Below are 20,978 nucleotides of genomic sequence, written 5' to 3' on the forward strand. Positions count from 1 at the left end.
CAGTCCCATGGTTCTTTTAAATACTATTGATTGTCTTGTAAACTCTGTCAGTTTTAATCAGTGAGGATCTCCTCGTGAATTTTTGATTTTTTATAAACCTTTTTATTAACAAGGTAAATGAGATGGGATGAAAGACTGATAAATGTCCTTTGTTCAAATTGTGCCCCTGATGTAATCCACAATGTATTAGGTGCCATCGGCTCCCTGGTTGCTCACCGTAATGAATCTGTCACTATCCTTTGGTTGTGTAGCGTATCTTTTTGAAAACTGCGTGCATAGAATCAGTCTTAAAAAACCTGATCTAGACCAGTATCTAAGCTGCCCTAATTAGCTAAACTCCTAGAAAAGATGGATGCGTTACAACTCATGAGGGCTCTGACAGAGAACCACAGGTTTCATAAAATACCACTGAGACTGCACTTTTCAGAGGGACTTCAATTATTAAGGACTGCTGACTCAGGTGATCATTCATTTCTCATATTACTACACTTGACCACAGCCTTTGACACAATTAATCATAACACTCTCATCAGCAAATTGCAACAATGGGTTGGTTTATCTTGGGCATTCTTCAAGTGGCTCACATCCTGTCTAACTGCAAATGTTTAGTTTCTTTTGGTGACTGCCCCCCCACCTCATACATTTTGGCCAAGAGTTTCATTTTGGGACCAGTTCTTCTTTTTCCTTTATATATTCTCCCTCTCGGTGAAATAATTTGTCGGCATGGCACTTGCTCGTCCACCATAAAACAGTGTTGGATGTCAACTTCCTTAATCAGAATCAGAATCAGAATCAGAATCAGAATCAGTTTTATTGCCAAGTATGTTTTCACATACAAGGAATTTTTTCTGGTGATCGGTGCAATTGAGGATCAGGGGGATCAGCAATAGTGGGGCTCTCTAGCCTTGTTGATAAGGCTAATAGCAGATGGGAAGAAGCTATTTTTGTGGCGAGAGGTTTTGGTCCTGAAGGACTGCAGCCTCCTGCCAGAGGGGAGTGTCACAAAAAGTTTGTGTCCAGGGTGGGAGGAGTCAGCTACAATCTTCCTTGCACGCCTCAAAGTCCTTGAGGCGTACAGGTCCTGGAGGGATGGAAGATTGCAGCCAATCACCTTCTCTGCAGAGTGGATGATACGCTGCAGTCTGTTATTGTCCCTCTCCGTGGCAGCAGCGTACCAGATGGTGATGGAGGAGGTGAGGATGGACTCAGTGATGGAGGTGTAGAAGTTCACCATCATAGTCCTTGGCAGGTTGAACTTCTTCAACTGCCTCAGGAAATACATCCTCTGCTGAGCTTTTTTGATGAGGGAGCTGATGTTCAGCGGAGAAGCGGAAATGCTCCATGGTAGCCACGGGGGAGTCACACAGGGTGATGGGGGTGGGTGGGGCTGGGCTCTTCCTGAAGTCCACTATCATTTCCACTGTCTTCAGAGCGTTTAGCTCTAGGTTGTTCTGCCTGCACCAGGTCACCAGACGCTCAGTCTCCCACCTGTAGGCAGACTCATCGCCATCAGAGATGAGTCCAATGAGAGTGGTGTCGTCTGCAAACTTCAGGAGCTTGACAGACTGATGGCTGGAGGTGCAGGTGTTGGTGTACAGGGAGAAGAGCAGAGGAGAAAGAACGCAGCCTTGCGGGGATCCAGTGCTGATGGTCTGGGAGTCAGACACATGCTTTCCTAGCTTCACGTGCTGCCTCCTGTCAGACAGGAAGTCGGTGATCCACCTGCAGGTGGAGTCAGGCACTCTCAGCTGGAAGAGCTTGTCCTGCAGCAGAGCCGGGATGATGGTGTTGAAGGCAGAGCTGAAGTCCACAAACAGGATCCTGGCATAGGTCCCTGAGGAGTCCAGGTGCTGGAGGATGAAGTGGAGAGCCATGTTGACGGCGTCATCTACAGACCTGTTGGCTCTGTAGGCGAACTGCAGGGGGTCCAGGAGTGGGTCAGTGATGGATTTGAGGTGGGACAGGACAAGGCGCTCAAATGATTTCATGACCAGAGAGGTCAGGGCAATAGGTCTGTAGTCATTTAGACCTGTGGGCCTTGGTTTTTTGGGGACAGGGATGATGGTGGAGGATTTGAAGCAGGCTGGCACGTGACAGCCAGAAAATCCCGAAAAAGTGAGATCCTCATTGGCTCTGACAATGTGCATATAGATTTAAATCCTCACTTTTGTCAAAAACAGAGGTGTCCTATGTCAATCCAGCCTTCATTTTGAGACTCTCATCAGTAAGACAGTACAACCCTGCTTCTGTCCTTTAAGGAATGTTGCCAAAATCTGTTAATGTCTGATCTTCAGAGACACAGAAACCATCACACCTGCTTTAATTTCCTTTAACTGGAAGAAATCAGAAAATAATTCATGGACTTCAAATAGTACAAAATGCAGCAGCTAGACTAATTTAACCCCCCGCCCCAAACAACCTGCCCTACAAGCAAAATTGGTGTCTTCTTTAAAATCGCTTCCAAAAACATAAATTCATCTCTTTTAAACAGTTCACATATTTGAACATTTCTCATTTGTGTTTTATTTTGTATTTATTTTTGTAGTATTTTTTTCTGTATGTTTGTTGCCTGTTTTGTTGTTTTATCCTTGTGAAGCACTTATTAATCTCTGGCTTTGATAACGCTATATAAATAAACTTTATTATCATATACATGTATATCATAAAACAATTTGTGACTGGTGGATGACCTAAACCTAAACCTAACTGGAGATACTGACAAAACACTACTGGACAATTTCTTGCCAGTTGAGTAATACAACTGTTTCACTTCCTTGTTGTGTCTTTGTTGTGATGTAACAGTGAAGTGTTTTGTTATAATGGAGTAAGCTTTGTCTGACTTGATTGTTTGACTCTTTTGGATCGATTACATAGAGCAGCTTTAGATTTTCTTTAGTAACTGTACATCAGTTTTCCTCAGTAGAAATCTGAGTTTACTTCAAGTGTTCACTTGAGGATACATCCGTCAAGTTGCAGTCTGTCTGCAAAAGAAGAAAATTTGTCATGAGATTCTTTTGTCCTTTTTACAGTTGAATAGAGCACAACATTACCAATCGTAACAAACTGTGATGAGATCTTGCAGCTGCGGAGTTAAATCTCTGCAGAATGAGTCAGCACTCCCCTACATGATTCAGAAAGCCACATAGAGGAACTCTCTCACTAATAAGCCCAAACCAACAGTCCTCTCAGTTTCAAACATTACTGTAGGCTTGAAAGATGGCATTATTAAGGTGATTACAGCTTTCTCTTTTGTGGAGGATGGAAGCTCTGGTCAGGTTGGATTCACAGCAGTTACAATGGGCTTCAACAGCAGCCCATCCAGAATGACAGCAAAGTGTAGACAGAGCCATAAATACTTTAATCTTAAATACTATAAAAATAGCATGGGGTGAAAAAACTGGCAGAGCGGTAGTGCAGTTGAAACTTGGTTGTGCTGTAGCCCGTCTGTGCAATGAATGTTGGGATACCCTTTAAACCTTAATGATGAAGCCATCTCACATGTCTTTATCAAGATTGGGCCATAGATAATGTCTATCATTAAGTTTGGAGCAACGTTGGATGTGACCGTTTTGTGATTGGATTTCACAATGACGCATTCCAGCCTTAGTTATTGTCAGTGTCCAGCCTAACTTTTGTACAGGTGTTTGAACTTGTGTTGAACATGGAGACAGCAGAGAGACACGTAGCAGCTTGAGGGTAATAATACATGCCCAGGACAGGTGCGTAAGTTTGATGCGCATTTGGCCAACCAGAGGAAGTGTTACAGCTGTCACGGCAAAAATCACAGCCTGCAGGAATGCATTCTGGTCATCAGAGAATAGTGAAAATGAAGGCTCTTGCATGTTTGTACATTTGGTGGCCTAAAGTAGGTGCAGATGTTGAGCAGGTTTACAAAGCATGTGAGTCATGCCAGGTGGAGCAGAGCATGCCTCGCCAGGTACTGTTACATCCATTGGAGTTTGCATAGACAGGACTGGTAATGTCTATGTCCTTTCTTAGGACACAGACTAATGATAGTTATGGATGCATAGTGCAAGTGGTTGGAGGTGTTCAGAATGTCCAGTATCACCTCTGAAGCACCATCACAAAGCTAAGGAGGCTTTGAAGCATATAGTCTCCTTAAACACACTGTAGTCATGTTGGAGGAGTTCAAAAACTTCATCAGCAGAGTGGAAGTGCCCCTTGTTCCCCCTGCCATGAGCGGCCTTGTGGAAAGAAATGTGCAGACTGTCACTTAACATTTAAAGATGGGATGAAAGGGCGGCCCGGTAGTCGAGTGGTTAGGGTGCGTACCATGTTAAGCGTAAGATGCTCTTGGCAGGCAGTCGCTGGTTCGACTCCCGACCAGTCCGACTCTTTCCTGCATGTCATTCCCCTCTCTCTACCCCCTTTCCTGTCAGTCTCCACTCTATAATAAAGGCTTAAAAGCCCAAAAAAATAAATAAAAAAAAAAAGATGGGATGAAAAAGTTTCCGCAAACCTTAACTTCATTTGCCGGGATTACAGACATCTTCTTCAGGCTCCAGACAGGCATCCGAAATGCCTCACAGTAAATAATGAGGATCTAATATCAAACAACGCACACAATAACAATTATTTCTGTTTATGAAAGGTCAAATTGTTTTTGCTGTGTAAACAGTAAGACCCATAATGATAGAAATGAATGAAGCTCTGTGAAGTTGGCTGCTTGGTTTTATGTTAAATTCTGTCTCCTCTTTATTTTGCATTCTCACTTCACTGTATCTTTAACTTGGCTGCGCTAAAAAAAAACATGTACACATGGTCAATAGAACAATGAGTGATCAAGAGCAGGAAATTATGCATCTGGCCCCTGGTCTTTATTTGCCTGGACACAACAGTTGTTGTTGTTCCACAATGACTGCTGCACATTAGACAGACAGACAGACAGATCTTTCTTTGTGAATGATTGCACAATACTGCTGGGAGAGGAAATAAATGGATTTCTGGAGTGATAGTGGAGCAAACAGGCACAGTGGAAGTCCAGGGAAGAGAGACAGACACCACTTACAGGAGACATGGGGATCAGTTAAGGCTCTGAGCTACAGGTGATGAACCTGATCAGGATACAGATTGTTCAACAACTGACACTAACACTCCTGTTCAATCCAGCGCTCTTCAAGAGAACACTTCTACAGGCACTGACCTGGTGCATGGCGACAATGTAGAGCTGGCAGCAGCAGCTTGGGCTTTACACCGGTCATCCAGAGTTCAGAAACCACCAAATTCCTATGACCCTTTTGTTTCCCTTTCCCTTTTGTTATGGACTCATTGTGGACGGAGACCATGGACTGTATATAAAACTGGACGTAGACTCCGGGTCTGAAAAGTGAAGCCAATGATGAAGAGCCTTAAGCTGCATTCTATCTAATGACCATCAGGGGGCGACTCCACTGGTTGTAAAAAGAAGTCTGATTGTATTGAAGTCTATGTGAAAATGTCTCTACTTCTCATTGATTTATTACCTCAGTAAACATTTTCCTGATGAGTTTATGGTCTCAGTCTCTAGTTTCAAGTCTTCTTCAATACAACATGATGTTCATTTTTTAAATTATGCTCAATTTAGAGGAAAATAGACCATAAAGCAAGGGAGGGGGCGGGGCTACCGTTTGATTGACAGACTATACCTCATCAGGATAGAGTACAGAGCAGGTCAGATCCACCCATCACTCCTCCTCAGCTCCACCTCCTCCTCTAAATATGGTTTCTTATGGTTTCAAAAACCAAGATGGCGACAAACAAATTAGAAACTGGAGGCTTCAAAACAGCAGCTCACACAGTAAGTAACATCATGGTGGGCTGACACTTGACTTAGACACATGTTTTGTTGAAACGCAAAGACAAATGAGACTCCAATTGTTGAAAATGCTTTGTTATACTAGTTGTTCATATACAGGATATGGTAATAGACCACTACTTTCATTTTGGAAGGAGGGTGATGTGAAGTATTAAACATTAGAGTTTGTTTTTTTTGGAGACCTGCTCTCCCTCTGTCTCTGTCTCTCTCTCTCACATATACATTGACAACTAACCCTCATTGACCTGAGCCAATGAGGGATAGAATTTGTCAAACTTGCCAAATAGGCTTTTGGAAAGATTAAACATTCTGAATATCCTGAGGAACATGACTGTGAGAAAGCTTAATAAGTAGCCAGGATAGGCGGAGCAAAGTAAAAAAAAAAAAAAAAACACATTCCAGCATGTGATTCATGTTGATGATTCAGGGTCATGGGCTGTTCCCAGTCCATTCTGGAACTGTGAAGCATACTACGACAATATTATGAATACGCAGGTTGCTAACCGAAAGTACTTACTAAATCTTGGGTGCAGCTGAACCATATCTTCCCTCTGTCATCCAGGAATGATTTTATCAGGGCAAGAGATAATAGGCATCAATATAATGAAGCTGTTTACTCTCCTGTTTTGTCACATGGTTTTTGTGTGTATCATTTATGCATCTGAGCCAATTTCAGCCAATTAGCTCACTGTTTTCTGAGTATCCAAATAAAAATATAGCAGATTTCAGGTAAACACTCAGAGAAATGAAATCCTGCAAGGTTGGATGGTGGGTCCAGGTGGGCAGGGATTGGTGCAGTGACTGCTTTGTTGTGACATCACAAAGTTCAAGAAGTCCTGATGGCTGGTTTTAAGGCTCAGTTTCTGAATACAGGCTGTGTGCATTTCTCTGTGGACTGAGGCTTTGATACTTTCACTGTATTAATAAAGAACCTAGACCTGCTTTATAATCAAAGAACACATGGACATCTACCTTTATACTGGATGGAGCTTTAAAATTTCATTTTGATTTTTTTTCAGCACAAAATACACATACAAATATAAAAATTCACAAATTCTATGATCATTTTATTTAAAGTAGGAAAAATGAACACAGCACACACTCAAAGTCCAAAGTGCCCAAGCAATGAATTAAATAATTAAATTAAGAAAAAACAACAAAAAGAAAATACATCTGTAGCCTTGATAAATAGGTTTATATGAGCATACATATACAACAGCACCTACATGTAAAAAAAAAAAAAGAGAAAAAACCCTTTTCCATATATATTTATGAGCTTACAATGAACCCCATGGTGAAGAAAGTCAAATTCATTGACATAGAAATTCAGCAGTGGTACACTGATCCCTCTGTAGAGCATCACCACATTTACAGTAGAAATTTTGTATCATGTTGTCAGATATTGTGTCACAGACAGGGCTGACAGTTCCCCACACTGCACGCTGCACTTTTTTTTTAGCATGTTTTATTTTAATAGGTATTTCACAGCAGAATTGTGATTGAGTGTAAAATTTTCCCTTTCCTGGCTTGGAAAATCATTGCGACTGACAGTATATGTCTATTTTTCTTGTTAGAGGTGTTTGGTTTGGTGCAATTGTGAAAGTAATTCTGCATTTTCTGTATGTATTACATGGTTAGAAATAACACAAAAATGCGAGCACGACAGCAGAAGTGTGTGGGTGTGGGCTGGGTTTATGGTCTGCCAGTAAGTCGGCAATGTTAATGCTCCTTATCAAACCCACTTAGCTTGATATATAGCAACACATTGTGAGGAATGTTAAAACAATAACAGAGTTTTTCAGCCTATTAAGGTGTTGCCAACCACAGAGGCTTACACTAGACTGTTCATTCAAATTCCAATAATGACGTGTACTAAGTAACCAGTGCTGTCCGACAGTGCTGATTACATTCGGATACTTGAGGGAAAAAGAAATACACAATATACACTATTGTAAAAATGACCAATGACTTGACTTCTTTGAATAATAATGATATAAGTGTTATACCCTTGTCTGTGACCCTTTAGATTCTACAACTTTACAGAAAAAAGACTCATGATTGTCAATTGTGGCTCTAATCCTCCCCCTCGCTTCTGCTTTCCCACACTGTCAAAGGTACTTTTATTCAAAAGTTCATCATCATATCTGGCCAACCATCTGTGTGCTCATGGTCCTCAGGACACTCTGTGCACTCTGTACATATTACTGATGGCATATTTGGATTTTCTCCATCAGTATCTCCTGTCTTAGCAGGCCCATGTTTACGGGAGATGTTTCCAAAGTCTTAATGGTTCTTCTCGGTTGCTTCTAAGTGATATCTCTGGATCAAGGTTTTTCATCTCAGTGAAGGTTTTTATCCTCAGGGGCTAACAGGTTGTTTTCCATTTACACTGACAGCTATTAAAAATGTAAGCTGGTTACAAAAGTGAAAAGACTCACAATACAATCACAAATTATGTTATCCTTTCAAAAAATGAAACACAAAACCTGGAATTTCTAATTGGCATTACAGAATCCAAAGAGACTCTACTGCTGAGAGCTTCTAGAGTTAGTTGGACATATAGGGCTGAGGTGATGTGTCCTTACGTGCATGTTGGGCTTGAACACAGGCCAACAGCAACATGTTTTAAGGACTCCATTCAGTCATTTTTCCCTTGAGTCTTTTCTGCAAAGTCATGCTCTCTCCAGCACAATAGTTCGTAAAGGTGGGGAAAACCCAAAGGATGATGGCCTGATAACACTTACATTGTTCAATCAATTTGTCCAAAAAAGACCATTTATATTCAACAGCACAGAACTTACAATGGGAATTCTGCAGAATGAATCCTAATGCTTAAAGTGACCTCTGAACTTTTCACTTGGAAACATCCATCCTTAATTTATACTACTAATCCGTACAGGGGTGCGGGGGGGCTGGAGCCAATCAGACATTAGGTGAGGGTAGGGTACACCCTGGACAGGTCACCAGTCTATACCAGGACTGACAAATAGCCATTCAAGCTCACATTCACAACTACGGTCAATTTAGAGTTGCCAATCAACCTACTGTGCACGTCTTTGGACTGTGGGAGGAAGCCGGAGAACCTGGACAGAACCTGCATGCAAATGGCAGATTTCTGAGCACCCTCATGCTCCCATGGAAATGTCTAAATTACTATTTCCAGAGCCAAAGGTTTTATCTTCTAATTGCTTTGCTGACCAATGATCCAAATCACATTCAACTGCAGATTCATATTCATTTGACCATGATGTAAAACAGAGAAAATTCTCAACTTTATAATAATGGAATTTTTTTTTTTCCATTAACAAACTACTTTTTCAGAATAGCTGATTCAATTTCTGGTGATCAATTAAATGACTGATTATTTCTTTCTGAAAATTATGACAAAATGCTTATTTATTCTAAACATATAAAATACATTTACATTTATAGGTTATAGGATGTATGTTTTGCCAAACGGCTATAGAGTTACAAATGCTAGGGATGTTGAAATCATTGTTGCAGCAGCAGTATGTCTCTTTGAGCTGTTATTAATGAGTTAAAAACTTCAGTGAAATTAACCAAACCTGCAGTGGAGCAGCTACCAGTAGTGTCTTGCACTTGCAGATGCTGCACTTAAGTTTTCATGGAGTGGAGGGTGCATCAACCTGAGAGTGGATGTGGGCAATTGTAACTGTGTGACCTGATTACTGTGGCAGAAGTTCAGCACCGAAGAACACCAACTGCTCTGCTTTAACAATGAGTTTGGGGTACACTGATGTCACGTGCAGTCTGCTGTTAGCCTCCAGACGAAACAAGCCAGCCGTGTAGAGGGACTTCTTCCAATGCTTCATGCTGCAACTCACTGTGTCGACTGCTGACAGCAAATGGATGGGCTCACTGTAACTGTCGCTGATAGAAGACACTGTGTTGGTGAGTCTGAGTTCATCTACACATGGATCAGGTGTACCCTCATAGGTGATCTGCAGGAAGACTCTGTACATGCCCTCCCGGGGCACCACAAGGTTCCCATTGGAATAGTTGAAACCTCCTCGACAGTACGCGTTTGCCAACTCACTTTCCCACAGAAGGTATTTCCCATCAGTGTTATTGCCACGTGGAGCTGAGGATATGAGCAGAGAAGCAAAATTAGGTTATGAATGTTGTTGAATGCTATGGTCCTGAACTCTCTGCTCCTTCTGTCTGTCTGTCTGCAGAGTCACTGCTGCAGCATTTAGATTCTTCTGGATTTGAACTTCTTTTCTTGGTTATTTACATTTTTTTCAGGGGTGAACAGTAACAAAGTACATTTACTTGAGTACAGTATTTACTCCACTACACTTAAAAGACAAATATTGTACTTTTGACTCCACTACATTTCTATGAAGCAGAGCTTCAAAGTAATGAGTTCATTCCTTTCAGAGGAATTAACTTTCTTTTATTTTGAAAATCTAATAGGACATATGCTTTGTTTATGAGGAGAAAAAAAATCACAGTCAACTCCTCCCTCCACTATCATGTTTGAACCTGTCAGTGTCCTGACCATGCTGCGTTAGATAAAGACTCTTCAGCAGAGACCATGGCCTGATCTGAAGACTGTGTTAGAAGGTTTACAAATAAAGAAAGGTTTTTTTAGTTTGAAATGTTTGCGGTGTTTTTAACAAGTTTGGTCACTTCATCACTGACTAAAAAAAGAAAAGCACTAGTGGCTCCTGTTGTTCATTTTATGTCCATGTCTACAATCTTTGTCTCATATTCTACAAACTTTTTACTCTTCAGGTTGTACAGTCAGCCATCGAGTAGGTTGTTTCAGAGTCATTAGGGTCTGTAAGCTTACACAGTTGGAACCATGTTGATACGCCATGTCTGAGTGGTAGAGACATTACATCGATCATGGTGGCCCGCCACGCACACCTGTCTCTGAGGTGTGTTCAGTAACTTCAAGACAGAAATATATGTGTGTTTATAGCATTTCACTAAATGCATTGTAACAGCTAATAACTATTTTTTCTTCTATAAGAAGTATATTACTAATATTCTTTTTCTTTTTCTTCTTCTTCTTCTTCTCATTATTATTATTATTACTAATATTATTGTTATTTTTGTACAATTACAATGGGAATAGCCCAAAAAATAAATTAATAATGTAAAATTGTCACAACCATCATATTTAGGCATAATATTACAAAGACTGTAACAGACTGAATCACAATATGTCCAACTGCAATATCCAAATCTCAGCAGCTGCAATTTTTTGTTAAAGATCAAATCTGTCACAACAACAAACCATAAAGTGTTGTGTTGAGACACCCGTCCTACAAATCATATTCTCCAGATGTAAATGAACATTATTGTTTGGTGCAACACCCAACAAAAATCAGCAACAAGTCTCCCACTATAATTGTAACTCATATTGCAATTGCAACATCTGCCAAAATAATTGCAATATGTTATGTTTTACATATCATTCAGCCCAAGTTCAAACTACTGAGGTACGACAGTCTTGGAAAACTAGTGACAGGGTCAGTAAACAGTCATGATTAAAGTGTGACACAGGTTGTATGTGACGGTGTCTCCAGTTGGGTTTAGGTGGGACAGTGTGTCACTGACTGTCTCTGTTTATCATGTGCGCTTATAGCTCAAAGCAAAAAAATGCTACTGAGGAGTTCCTACTTTGACCAGTTGTGAGTCACAACGTGCATGACTGAAAATCCAGTGTATGATGATTCACAGCTCCTGTAGCAGTGCATTCTCCTTGTCAAATCAAAAGAATACAAGCTGTCTGTATTACAGTCTACGTGTGCAGCATACACAATCTAATAGCCTGTGATTATATAATTCAAAATACAGGGTATTATAATTTATAGGTTCATTTAGTTTACATGTGATGTAACACCAACATTTATAGACTATTACAGCCTATGTATATATTAAAACTGGTTGTATGTAAACACAACTGTTTATCATGTGTATTTTTAGCATGTGAAAGCATAGTGAAACCAAACATTAGTGCCTTTTTAGTAAAGTACAGTAAAACCTTATTCTTGCAGTAACCTTGTACTAATGCAGAGTGTTTTACCTGTTAGCATGGCGCTTGGATTCTCCATGTTTGTAAGTTGCTGCTGTTTGTCGCTGGTGCCTACAGAGAGATTCAAAAAGTGATGTTTTACACATTGATGAAGGATTGATTTTTATAAGCCTGTTTTCTCTTTGCTGGCCAGAAATCAAGACAGCCTGAAATCTCACTGAATAACAGATGAAGATATTTACCTGGTGAATGGCTGTCGGGCTGCTTCATAGGCTGAAAGGAAACAAACACTGTCTTAACAACATTTATTATAAAAAGAAATTAAAAGAACAGACAAAAATACACTCAGCATTCAGAAAGTCACTGTCCTCACATTGTGTTATGTTGCAGCCTTGTGCTAAAATCCTTTAAAATCCTTTTCCCCCATCAATATTCACTCAAACCTCAATAATGACAAAGTGAAAACAGGATTTTTCAAATGTATTAAAAAGTAAAAAGTGAAATATCACATTGACAGAAGATTTCAGACACTTTACTGTGACTCTGTAAATGTAGCTCAGGTTCATCTCTGAGGTATTTCTACACCTGGACTGGAGTCCACCTGTGCTGAATCAGCTGATTGGACACACACCTGTTTATATCAGGTGTCACAGCTGACGATGCAGATCAGAGCAAGAACCATGAGGAGGAAGGAGCTGCTGCAGAGCTCAGAGACAGGATTGTGTCGAGGCTCAGTGAAGGTTCAAGAGCTCAGTGGTCTCCATCATTCTGACATGAAGAAGTCTGGAACAACCAGGACTCTTCTAGACCTGGACCTGGACTAACTGAGAGGTCAGGAAAAGGAAGACCTGGACCCTGATGGTCTCTGAGCTCCAGAGATTCTGTGTGGATGACCATCACTGCAGCTCCACTGATCTGGACTTCATGGCAGACTGTCCAGATAAAGCATCTCATCGGTAACTGTTTGTAAAAAAGCAGCTAAAGGACTCTGAGACTGAGAGAAACCAGATTCTCTGGTCTGATGAAACTGTGAATAGACTGGGGGTTGACTGATCATTGATGCAGCTGCCTCTCTCTGTCAGTAGTAACCACGGTGTGATCCAAAGCATTGTAACTACTTAATGACATTAATACACGTCATGACTAATCGCCAATCAGTGCTAAAGTCTACTGTGTTCACAACATAATCCTCTAAGTTGTAGAGAACAGGTTCATTTGTTGATCCAAAACACATCGAGCAAGACAGCACAGGAGTACAACATGCTATATGGTGATAATAATAATATACATGATAAAACTATTCAAAGATCTTTAGGCTGCCAGGTGTATCACTTCACAGATGTGAACAGCACTGGATACTCTGCTGCCTGTGCATACAACTTACAGTTACTAATATACACTCAGTTGGCATCTAGTTAAATCTGTCTAATTCAGCAGTTCTGTAATGAATCCTCCTTCATGAAGGTTATAATGTCCAGTTTTTATTAAAATTGTTGTCGAAAGTTGTTGATTTGACTGTGATTATTCTGAAGGATGTGTGTGCGGAGTTGCTAAGTTGTACTTAATTGTACAGAGAGGTGTTTCTATTATTTAGGTTACCTTCACTGATATAAATCGGGTGAACAAAATGATAAAACCAATAGACTGCAACAGTAGGTTTGTGTTGGTATATCGATTTCAAATATCAGTTATTGGTCTCCTTAATTACTAATAATCTGTATCTGAATCAGCCATGAAAAAAAACTAGTTTGGCTCACTTCTGGAGGAAACCAATGGCCACCCATCACCTGCCCAACACCATCCCAACTGTGAAACCTGGTGACAGCAGCATCAGGCTGTGGTGGTGTTTTTTAGAGGCTGGGACTGGGGGACTGGTCAGGGTTGAGGGAAAGCTGAACAGAGCAAAGTACAGAGAGATCCTTAATGAAAACCCGGTCCAGAGCTCAGGACCTCCGACTGGACCAAAGGATCACCTTCCAACAGGACAACATGTGAGTGTCCTTGAGTAGCCCAGCCAGAGCCCTGACCTCAATCCAGTCAAACATCTCTGAAGAGACCCAAATATGTCTATCCACCGACAGCAGGTACTGAGTGTAGACTGATGAGGGAATTATTCATTTAAATGATTTTAGCATAAGATAAACAAAATGTGAAAAACGTGAAGGAGTCTGAACACTTTCTGAATGCACTGTACATATTACAATAAATGCAGTAACAACCTAACTGTAAATAAATAATATATTGTTTCACTTGAATAATTAGAAAATATAAACTCACCCCAGCTTTTGCAATTACTAATAATAAAGTATATCATAATATTCTAACACATATGGCCTAATATCAGCGCATTTAAATATTGTTACGACAACGTTCTGCAGAGGCTTTATTTATTTATTATTTATTATTAAAGCTATAGAATATAACAATTATGTATTATGTTAAATAAGAATTTAAATTTACAGTAAATGGCAGAATATTACGTACAGGCTAATCTTGCACCAGTGAACACAAGCTATGTCTGGGACATGAAGTGGGACAGTACTTAAACAATAGATGGTGACTGGCTAAGAAGCAACATGAAGGGATCTCCCGTCCACAGGTTTGAGACCAGCAGGCACACTGAAGGGCAGCATCGCGCCGCACGGCGAAAAATCTGCCAGAAATTCACTCGGCGAAGAAGAAACTAAGCAGCACCATGTTACTAAGCAACGAACCATCAGAAAAGAGGCTTCATCCTTTCACTCCTCAAACCAATTTTAAAACTTGGTCAAAGCGCCGACGAAAAAAATGATATATAATAATCGTGTTTTCTTTGCGCAGTCGACTCATGGCGTGTTGGTGAACACTCACACTCCGCCAGCTGAGCTCTTGCTTCGCTTTCATGAGCCCGTGGCCAAGAAAATGGTCATTAAATCACTTTAACCCTAAACGTTTCGTTTTAGCAGACTTTAGCTAACTTTAGCTAACTCTGCAACCGGAAACAAACTTCCACTTGCTCAGTAAACTTAAAAACTCCGCAAAAGATTTATAAGAGCAACACGTTCAGCGACGTCGTTGCGTAGCTTTATAAACTCGACATTTATCATTTGACGCATCAGTACGCTGTACTAAAACAACACTATTTGTACGCCCCCGGCAGCGACCGCAGCGGTTGTTACCTGAGGGACTGCGCAGCGCCAGGCTGGATCATAGTTACCTGTCTGTGCGGTGACTCGTCACCACGCTCGCCCAGGACAGCCCGTACAACCACAGCTGCTGTAATCAGCAGGACCACCACCACGACTGAACACACAATCATTCGCCGTCTTCGTCTCTTCTTCTGGTGGAGAAGTTGGACCGAAGTGTTCTGCAGGTAGAGCCCTGCCTCCCCGCTGGAGTAGCCGTCTTCTCCCATGCCAGTGGTTTTCTCATCCGAGGATCACCCTCTCCATTTATCAGCGCGGTGTCGCCCACGTTAGAAACCAAGGGCCTGGTAGGGAGTCACGATTTAACCGCGTTTCACCGAGTTTCAGACTCAAACGACAACTTCCTCTTTCTGTGGTTAGTTTTCCCTAGGACAACAAAACGTTTCATCTGCATGAGACGCAATGTGGCAGGCGACAGCTGCTATACTTCCAGTCGGATCCCTTTTTACTGTCCCATGTCACAACATGGCATTAATATAGCGCGCTCTCACTCTCTGAGCCCCTATTGTTAGGGGCCACCCTGTCAGAGCAGACTGAGAGGGGCAGAGCCACCACTGCACGTATGGACACAGATACATAGGGTTAATGAAGAGTGTAATCAGCCCAATGTGACATCAAACTATCAGCCACTGCCCATAGACCCACTTCCTGTTAATGAGACAGACTGTCTGCAAACTTCATAGCCTTAAAGGGGATTAATCATTTAAATCATCAATTAAACGTAATGGTAGACTAATTGAAACCACAATGACAGCCATATATGACATCACTTTTACATGACTAGTATTTCCCAAGATCATTATGCAATATTGAGGTTAAATACCCTCAACTGGAGAAGAAGTAGTCACAAAAACATTAAATTTCACAATGCAGCAGAAATAAGTTAGCAGTCTAAAAGACAACTCCACTCCATCAAGATAGCTTTGTGTTTGGAGAGGATTCAGCACCAGGCAAAAGACAACCTCTGATAACCTGTAATGACAATAAGAGAAAAATACTGCAGGATTTGGTGAAACTCCCCACACAACAGATTTACTCTATCTATAATATAGCTGTTTTAGAAGTTAAATAGCATCATCTTCATCCATGAAAAAGCTACACAAATTCTATCTTTGTTTAGTACATTTGGCATAAAATGTCACTATTAAGTCTGCTAAAAAACCCATCCTTGATGCTGCCTCCTCATTTACACAGTCACGGAATCTTGGCAAGTCCCTACCAAAAAAAAGTAAAATAAGCAAATATCCACCATTAGCTTTTTTTTGTATTCGTGAAGTTTTAGACCACTTTGGAAACAGAAAGTGTCATGATGTTAACAAGAAACGTATACAAGATCCCCTCTGCCAGCAGTTTTTTAACAAGAGGTGGGCGCTTCAAACAGAGGATGAAACTTCATTCTGTGGGGTGACAGAGGTGGGGCTATGAGAAAAAAGAAGAACAGCCTGGGGCTGCAAAGGCAAACTTTGCTCTGGTGAGACAGAATAATTAACACATCATGAATTTAAAGCCACTCAAAAATGTCTTCTGCTTATTGTGACTTCACTGTGCAGACTTTGTTTTCACATTCAGTTCTGTAATGTGCTGTGTGAGCCACCTGTTTGACGAACCAGTACATATTCTGTTCCTGTTCAGACAAGAAATGGCGACACACAAAGATAAGCAAACCCCCCACTCGACATTATCCACAAACACAGCGCAGTATCGAGGGATTGATCCCACCAGTTACAGTCCAGTGCAGCTGACCACAGTAACATGAGGGCATGCTTGCCACAAACGGACACGCCCCCACCTCTTGCCCATTTTTGGATTAGCTGAGAGTTAGGGGCGGAGACAGACACTGCCAAGATGGTGACGGTGGAGCAGCTCACTCTAAGCTTCAAAAACCTGTGGGTGACGTCACAGAGGCCACGTCGATCTTTATCTACAGTCTGTTCAGTGCGCACGTGCAGGATTTTGTGACATCACAACTAGCGTGGAAGCCAGTCATAGTGGGGATAGTGGAGGAAACACCATTGATATATTCATAAACTCCTTAATTTCAGTGAGTGAGAAGAAATACATGTAATTTGAACAGGTTTTTAACTAATTAATTTAACTTTTTTGTGGAAAATAAACATATCTAAGTGGAATATCTTTGTGTATCTGGAGGGGACCTTTGACATGTGGCAGTGATTTAAATTAAAGATATGTGAGAAACACAAAGACAACAGTTAATCCCATTTTTATTTGAGAGTTGAGCTCTGACATTGGGGTATTATTTACATCATTTCATTCTTTGTTCTAAGTTCTGGATGATGTTTCTTAGTCCTGCAGTTGCGAATATGGCAAAGTCCACTGATAATAAGGAATAAAAATAAAAATACAAAAAGCCGTGGGCTGACAGCGACCTCCAGAGTGAGAGGTCAGGAGCTTGTTGAGTGACAGTGTACACACAGTATTCTACCTGTACATTAATAGTGCTACTATTCACATTCATCTGTACAGTAATAATATTTACAGTGATCACATTAGGGAAAGAGCCAGTACCTGAGGAGTTAGTTCCATAATTAGCTTTACTCATTCACCGTGGTAAAAAGAAGCGCACCCAACCAATGGTAACCGAAACAACACAGAAAACACAGGATCCATGTCCAGGATCAGGTGTGAAGCTTTGAAGTGCACTGATTTTACAGCAACTTGCTGTTTCTTGTATCTGATGCAACTTGACCGTACATGATAACGACCAGTAGGCTGAGGCTTTTTTACAATGTGCAGGCTGTTTTCTACTGCGGCCCAGAGGGCTCAACGCACTGCAGCTTAAGAGAACACATGCAAACAGACAAAACACAAACACATTCAGAAAACACCTTCATCAGTTTGACGACACATGCTACAAATTGTCACCACACAACAAACACAGAAACGAATGGCAAGTAGCACAGACAAACATTGGAAGTGTGGAAGTGACGAACAGCTGGGGCTGGGACGCACTTGTTCTTCAATGCTTTGTGTGTTTTGTAGTTAAAAGCTCTGAACAACAAGGCTGCAGTCGAAAGGTCTTTTTTTCTTAAGAAGGTTCAAACTGAGTGAAGTGACCTGGAGTGGCAGCCATGATAAGAGCTGTTCTTATTCTCTTCATGACTCATTATTTTGCTCAGTTCCTTATTTTTATTTAATTATTATTTTAATGGCTCGACTTTCTCTACTTGTTTGTTCCTTTCATATTATCTTATTACAATTTTTTCCTGTTCACTTTGTTTTTGAGGTGAGGAAAGAGGATTTATTGTCTGTGTGTTATAAATAAAGTTTAAAAAAAAGCCCAGTGTACGTTCAGTGGGATTCTCTCTGCACCGCTGTCGTCTTTTATGACCTCTCCTTCACATCTTTGCTTGACCTCATGACGTCCTCACTCGATGTCGAGAAGTGGTTAGGAAAGGAGATTATTTTGACTTTTCAACCGCAGCCCCAAGTGCTTCTCAGCCAGGTTTGTTGCTTTTTTGTGTCCCCTGGAAACACTTCCTTTGTTATCGGTGCTGTTTGCAGTGTATTGGTGTATTTGGTTGTGTTGAGTATTTGCAGTATTTGTTGTCAAACTGATGATGTTTTCCGAATGTGTTTGTGTTTTGTCTGTTTTCATGTATTTTAAGTTGGAGTGCGTTGAACCCTCAGGGCCACCGTAGTTTTCACTCCATTAGAACAGTGTCAACATTAGATTACTGTTTAAACATGAAATGGTCTGAGACTGAGTCACTGAACTCGGCCTCTACGTACTTCAAATGGTTTGTTCAACTTTTGCTGAGGTAGGCAGCAAAGAGCAGATTAGATTACGAGCAGCGGTTTACACAAGCCCTGCAGTAGTGCCAAATGTTTATAAATGGTGGCTGTATCTTTAAAAGGAACACTCCTCTGCGATGCTTCAGGTGAGCTGGCACACTTTAACAGAAAGGAAGCTATAAACAAAAGGTGAGGTTGTTCAAATGTTTGTGCCAGCAGCCTTCATCTTCCCCCTGCGACTCTCTCCTAAACACATAAACTATACATGAGAACATATCAGCCAATTCAAATTACCATTCGACAGCACGTTAAGATAAAACACCATGAGTAAACACATCATACATGTGCAGCATTTCTCCCAAGAATGACACATCAACCAATAAATAAGAACTGAATAAAAATTCATTAAATAACAATCATTGTCTCAGGTTCAGATCACTGCTCCAGGTGATCCAGTTAACTTAAACAGTCAAAAATTTTAAAAATATCTGAAATGCTAGGCTCCTGTAGGTTCTCTAACTGGTGCCAGGATCATTGTTTCAGCACACAGGTGGACACATTGCACCTGTCTCATGTTATGCCAATTACCCAACTAATCTGCACAACAGTGCCCTCTGCAGGCACAACTCAAACAAACACTTTTTCTTTGGATCCTTGTTCCTGATTCCACACTAACTCATATCAAAAAGATAACAAAAAACGTTTCAAGTGGAAACTCTTTCATGTCTTTGATCAGATCTGCTTGATCGCGCTGTCAGTTTGCAGAGTGTTGTGAAGTGTTGTAGCCGAGCAGGATAACAACAAGCAGTCATACATGAAGGAGCTTTGGATTTGGTACTTTCCAGCAGCTTTGTGCCATCTGTAAATCGAGGTGTCCAGCTTGGGGATGGATGGAGTCCTAAGCCTTGTAGCAGTTGCCTTGTGTGGTGAGCGCCAGCTGGCCGTTGGGCGCCACCTCATTGGCCTCGTCCTCCAGCAGGCCCGACACATCAGCGTTGGGGATGCTGTCGTGGTAGCTGCTGAAGCTGATGTTGTCCTCTTTCAGCTCTATGGTCCAGAAAGGGGCATTGAGCTTGCGGTTCTGGTACTCCCGGTAGGTGTACACACCTCCAACAAAGCCCAGCAGCAGCAGCACCACCAGAATGATGACCGCCAAGATGATGATGTTGAACTGCGTCCAGGAGACTTCTGTCAGGGCGGCTGTGGTGTTGTCGGTGGGGCCGCTCAGGCTGGTCAGCAGGGCCTGGGTGGTGGCGGCGGTGGTCAGCGTGGTGCTTGTGTTGCTGCTGGAGGTGGAGGCTGGGACGCCTCTCGCTGTGGAGGGGGAGGTCGAGGTGGTGCTGGTGGTAGACGTGGAGGGGGAGGATGTAGTGGATGTGGGGGCCTCTGTCGTGGTTGTACCTGCTGGTGAGGGGAGGAGCCGCGGTGCTGAGGAGAGAGAAGCAGTGAATGTTTAGAGAGTGCTCAGCTGGACTCCATGATGTGGATGTTTAACCAGAGGTAGTTGTGACACCTTGTGGCAAAAAGACACAACTACCTCTAACTGTAAACATGCTGCATTTTCTCCTTTAATTATGAACTTGTCAGTAAAGATTTACTGTCCCTCAGCTCTACGTTGTCTTGTATGAATAACTGTGGTCACAAATGAATTTGAAAAGAACCAGAACTGATTGTACTGAATCCATGTTTCCATAACATGTACAACACAACTTGGGGAATACCCAGAGTGAGATTACACCTGTAGGGAAACTGTTGTGAGGCAGCTGAAAGAGTCTGTGTAATCAGAGCCTTTGGTGCGTTTGTGTCCATTTGTGTTATAAGAAAAAAGTTTCTAACTTGATTTTATGCATTATTTGTTTATTTGTATTTATTAATTCCTTGTTATTTTATTATTCCATCTTACATTCATGTTTTTGACATATTTTTATGTCTTCTTATGTGAATCACTGGGTGCATGTCATTTCTTTGTTGTAAAACACTTTGAGCTGCACTGTTTTTATGAAAGGTGCTGTACAAATAAAGATTATAATAATAATAATAATAATTATTGTCACGGCCGATCCTCTCCCATAAAGGTGTTGCACTGGCTCCCAGTGTCTTTTAGAATAGATTTTAAGGTCCTTACTTGTTTATAAAGCTCCTGATGGTTTGTGACCGGCCTACACTGCAGATTCTCTGTTGTTTTATAATCCTTCACCAGCTCTTAGATCTTCCACTG

General features: G+C 41.3%; 2 protein-coding genes across 2 annotated transcripts in view; both read right to left on the reverse strand.

Annotated features, from left to right (window-relative positions):
* Positions 1-6,857: 6,857 nt before the first annotated feature.
* On the reverse strand, positions 6,858-16,692 carry LOC139623521 (tumor necrosis factor ligand superfamily member 15). Its single transcript, XM_071481787.1, has 4 exons — positions 15,019-16,692; positions 12,065-12,095; positions 11,874-11,933; positions 6,858-9,917 (listed from the first exon to the last, which is right to left on the reverse strand). The coding sequence occupies exons 1-4, from the start codon at positions 15,214-15,216 to the stop codon at positions 9,502-9,504; spliced, it is 705 nt and encodes a 234-aa protein (XP_071337888.1). The 5' UTR covers positions 15,217-16,692; the 3' UTR covers positions 6,858-9,501.
* A 520-nt stretch (positions 16,693-17,212) lies between these two features.
* LOC139623520 (multiple epidermal growth factor-like domains protein 9) overlaps positions 17,213-20,978 on the reverse strand; it is a 32,610-nt gene continuing 28,844 nt past the window's right edge. Inside the window, exon 6 of the mRNA XM_071481786.1 lies at positions 17,213-20,188. Coding sequence (XP_071337887.1) covers positions 19,659-20,188 — 530 coding nt within the window. The 3' untranslated portion in view covers positions 17,213-19,658. The remainder of the gene's footprint in view (positions 20,189-20,978) is intronic.

Source organism: Trachinotus anak, unplaced genomic scaffold (assembly GCF_046630095.1).
Source record: "Trachinotus anak isolate AG129_WGS33_773 ecotype Australia unplaced genomic scaffold, CSIRO_AGI_Tana_v1 ptg000008l, whole genome shotgun sequence".
In the NCBI taxonomy this organism is placed as follows: Eukaryota; Metazoa; Chordata; class Actinopteri; order Carangiformes; family Carangidae; genus Trachinotus; species Trachinotus anak.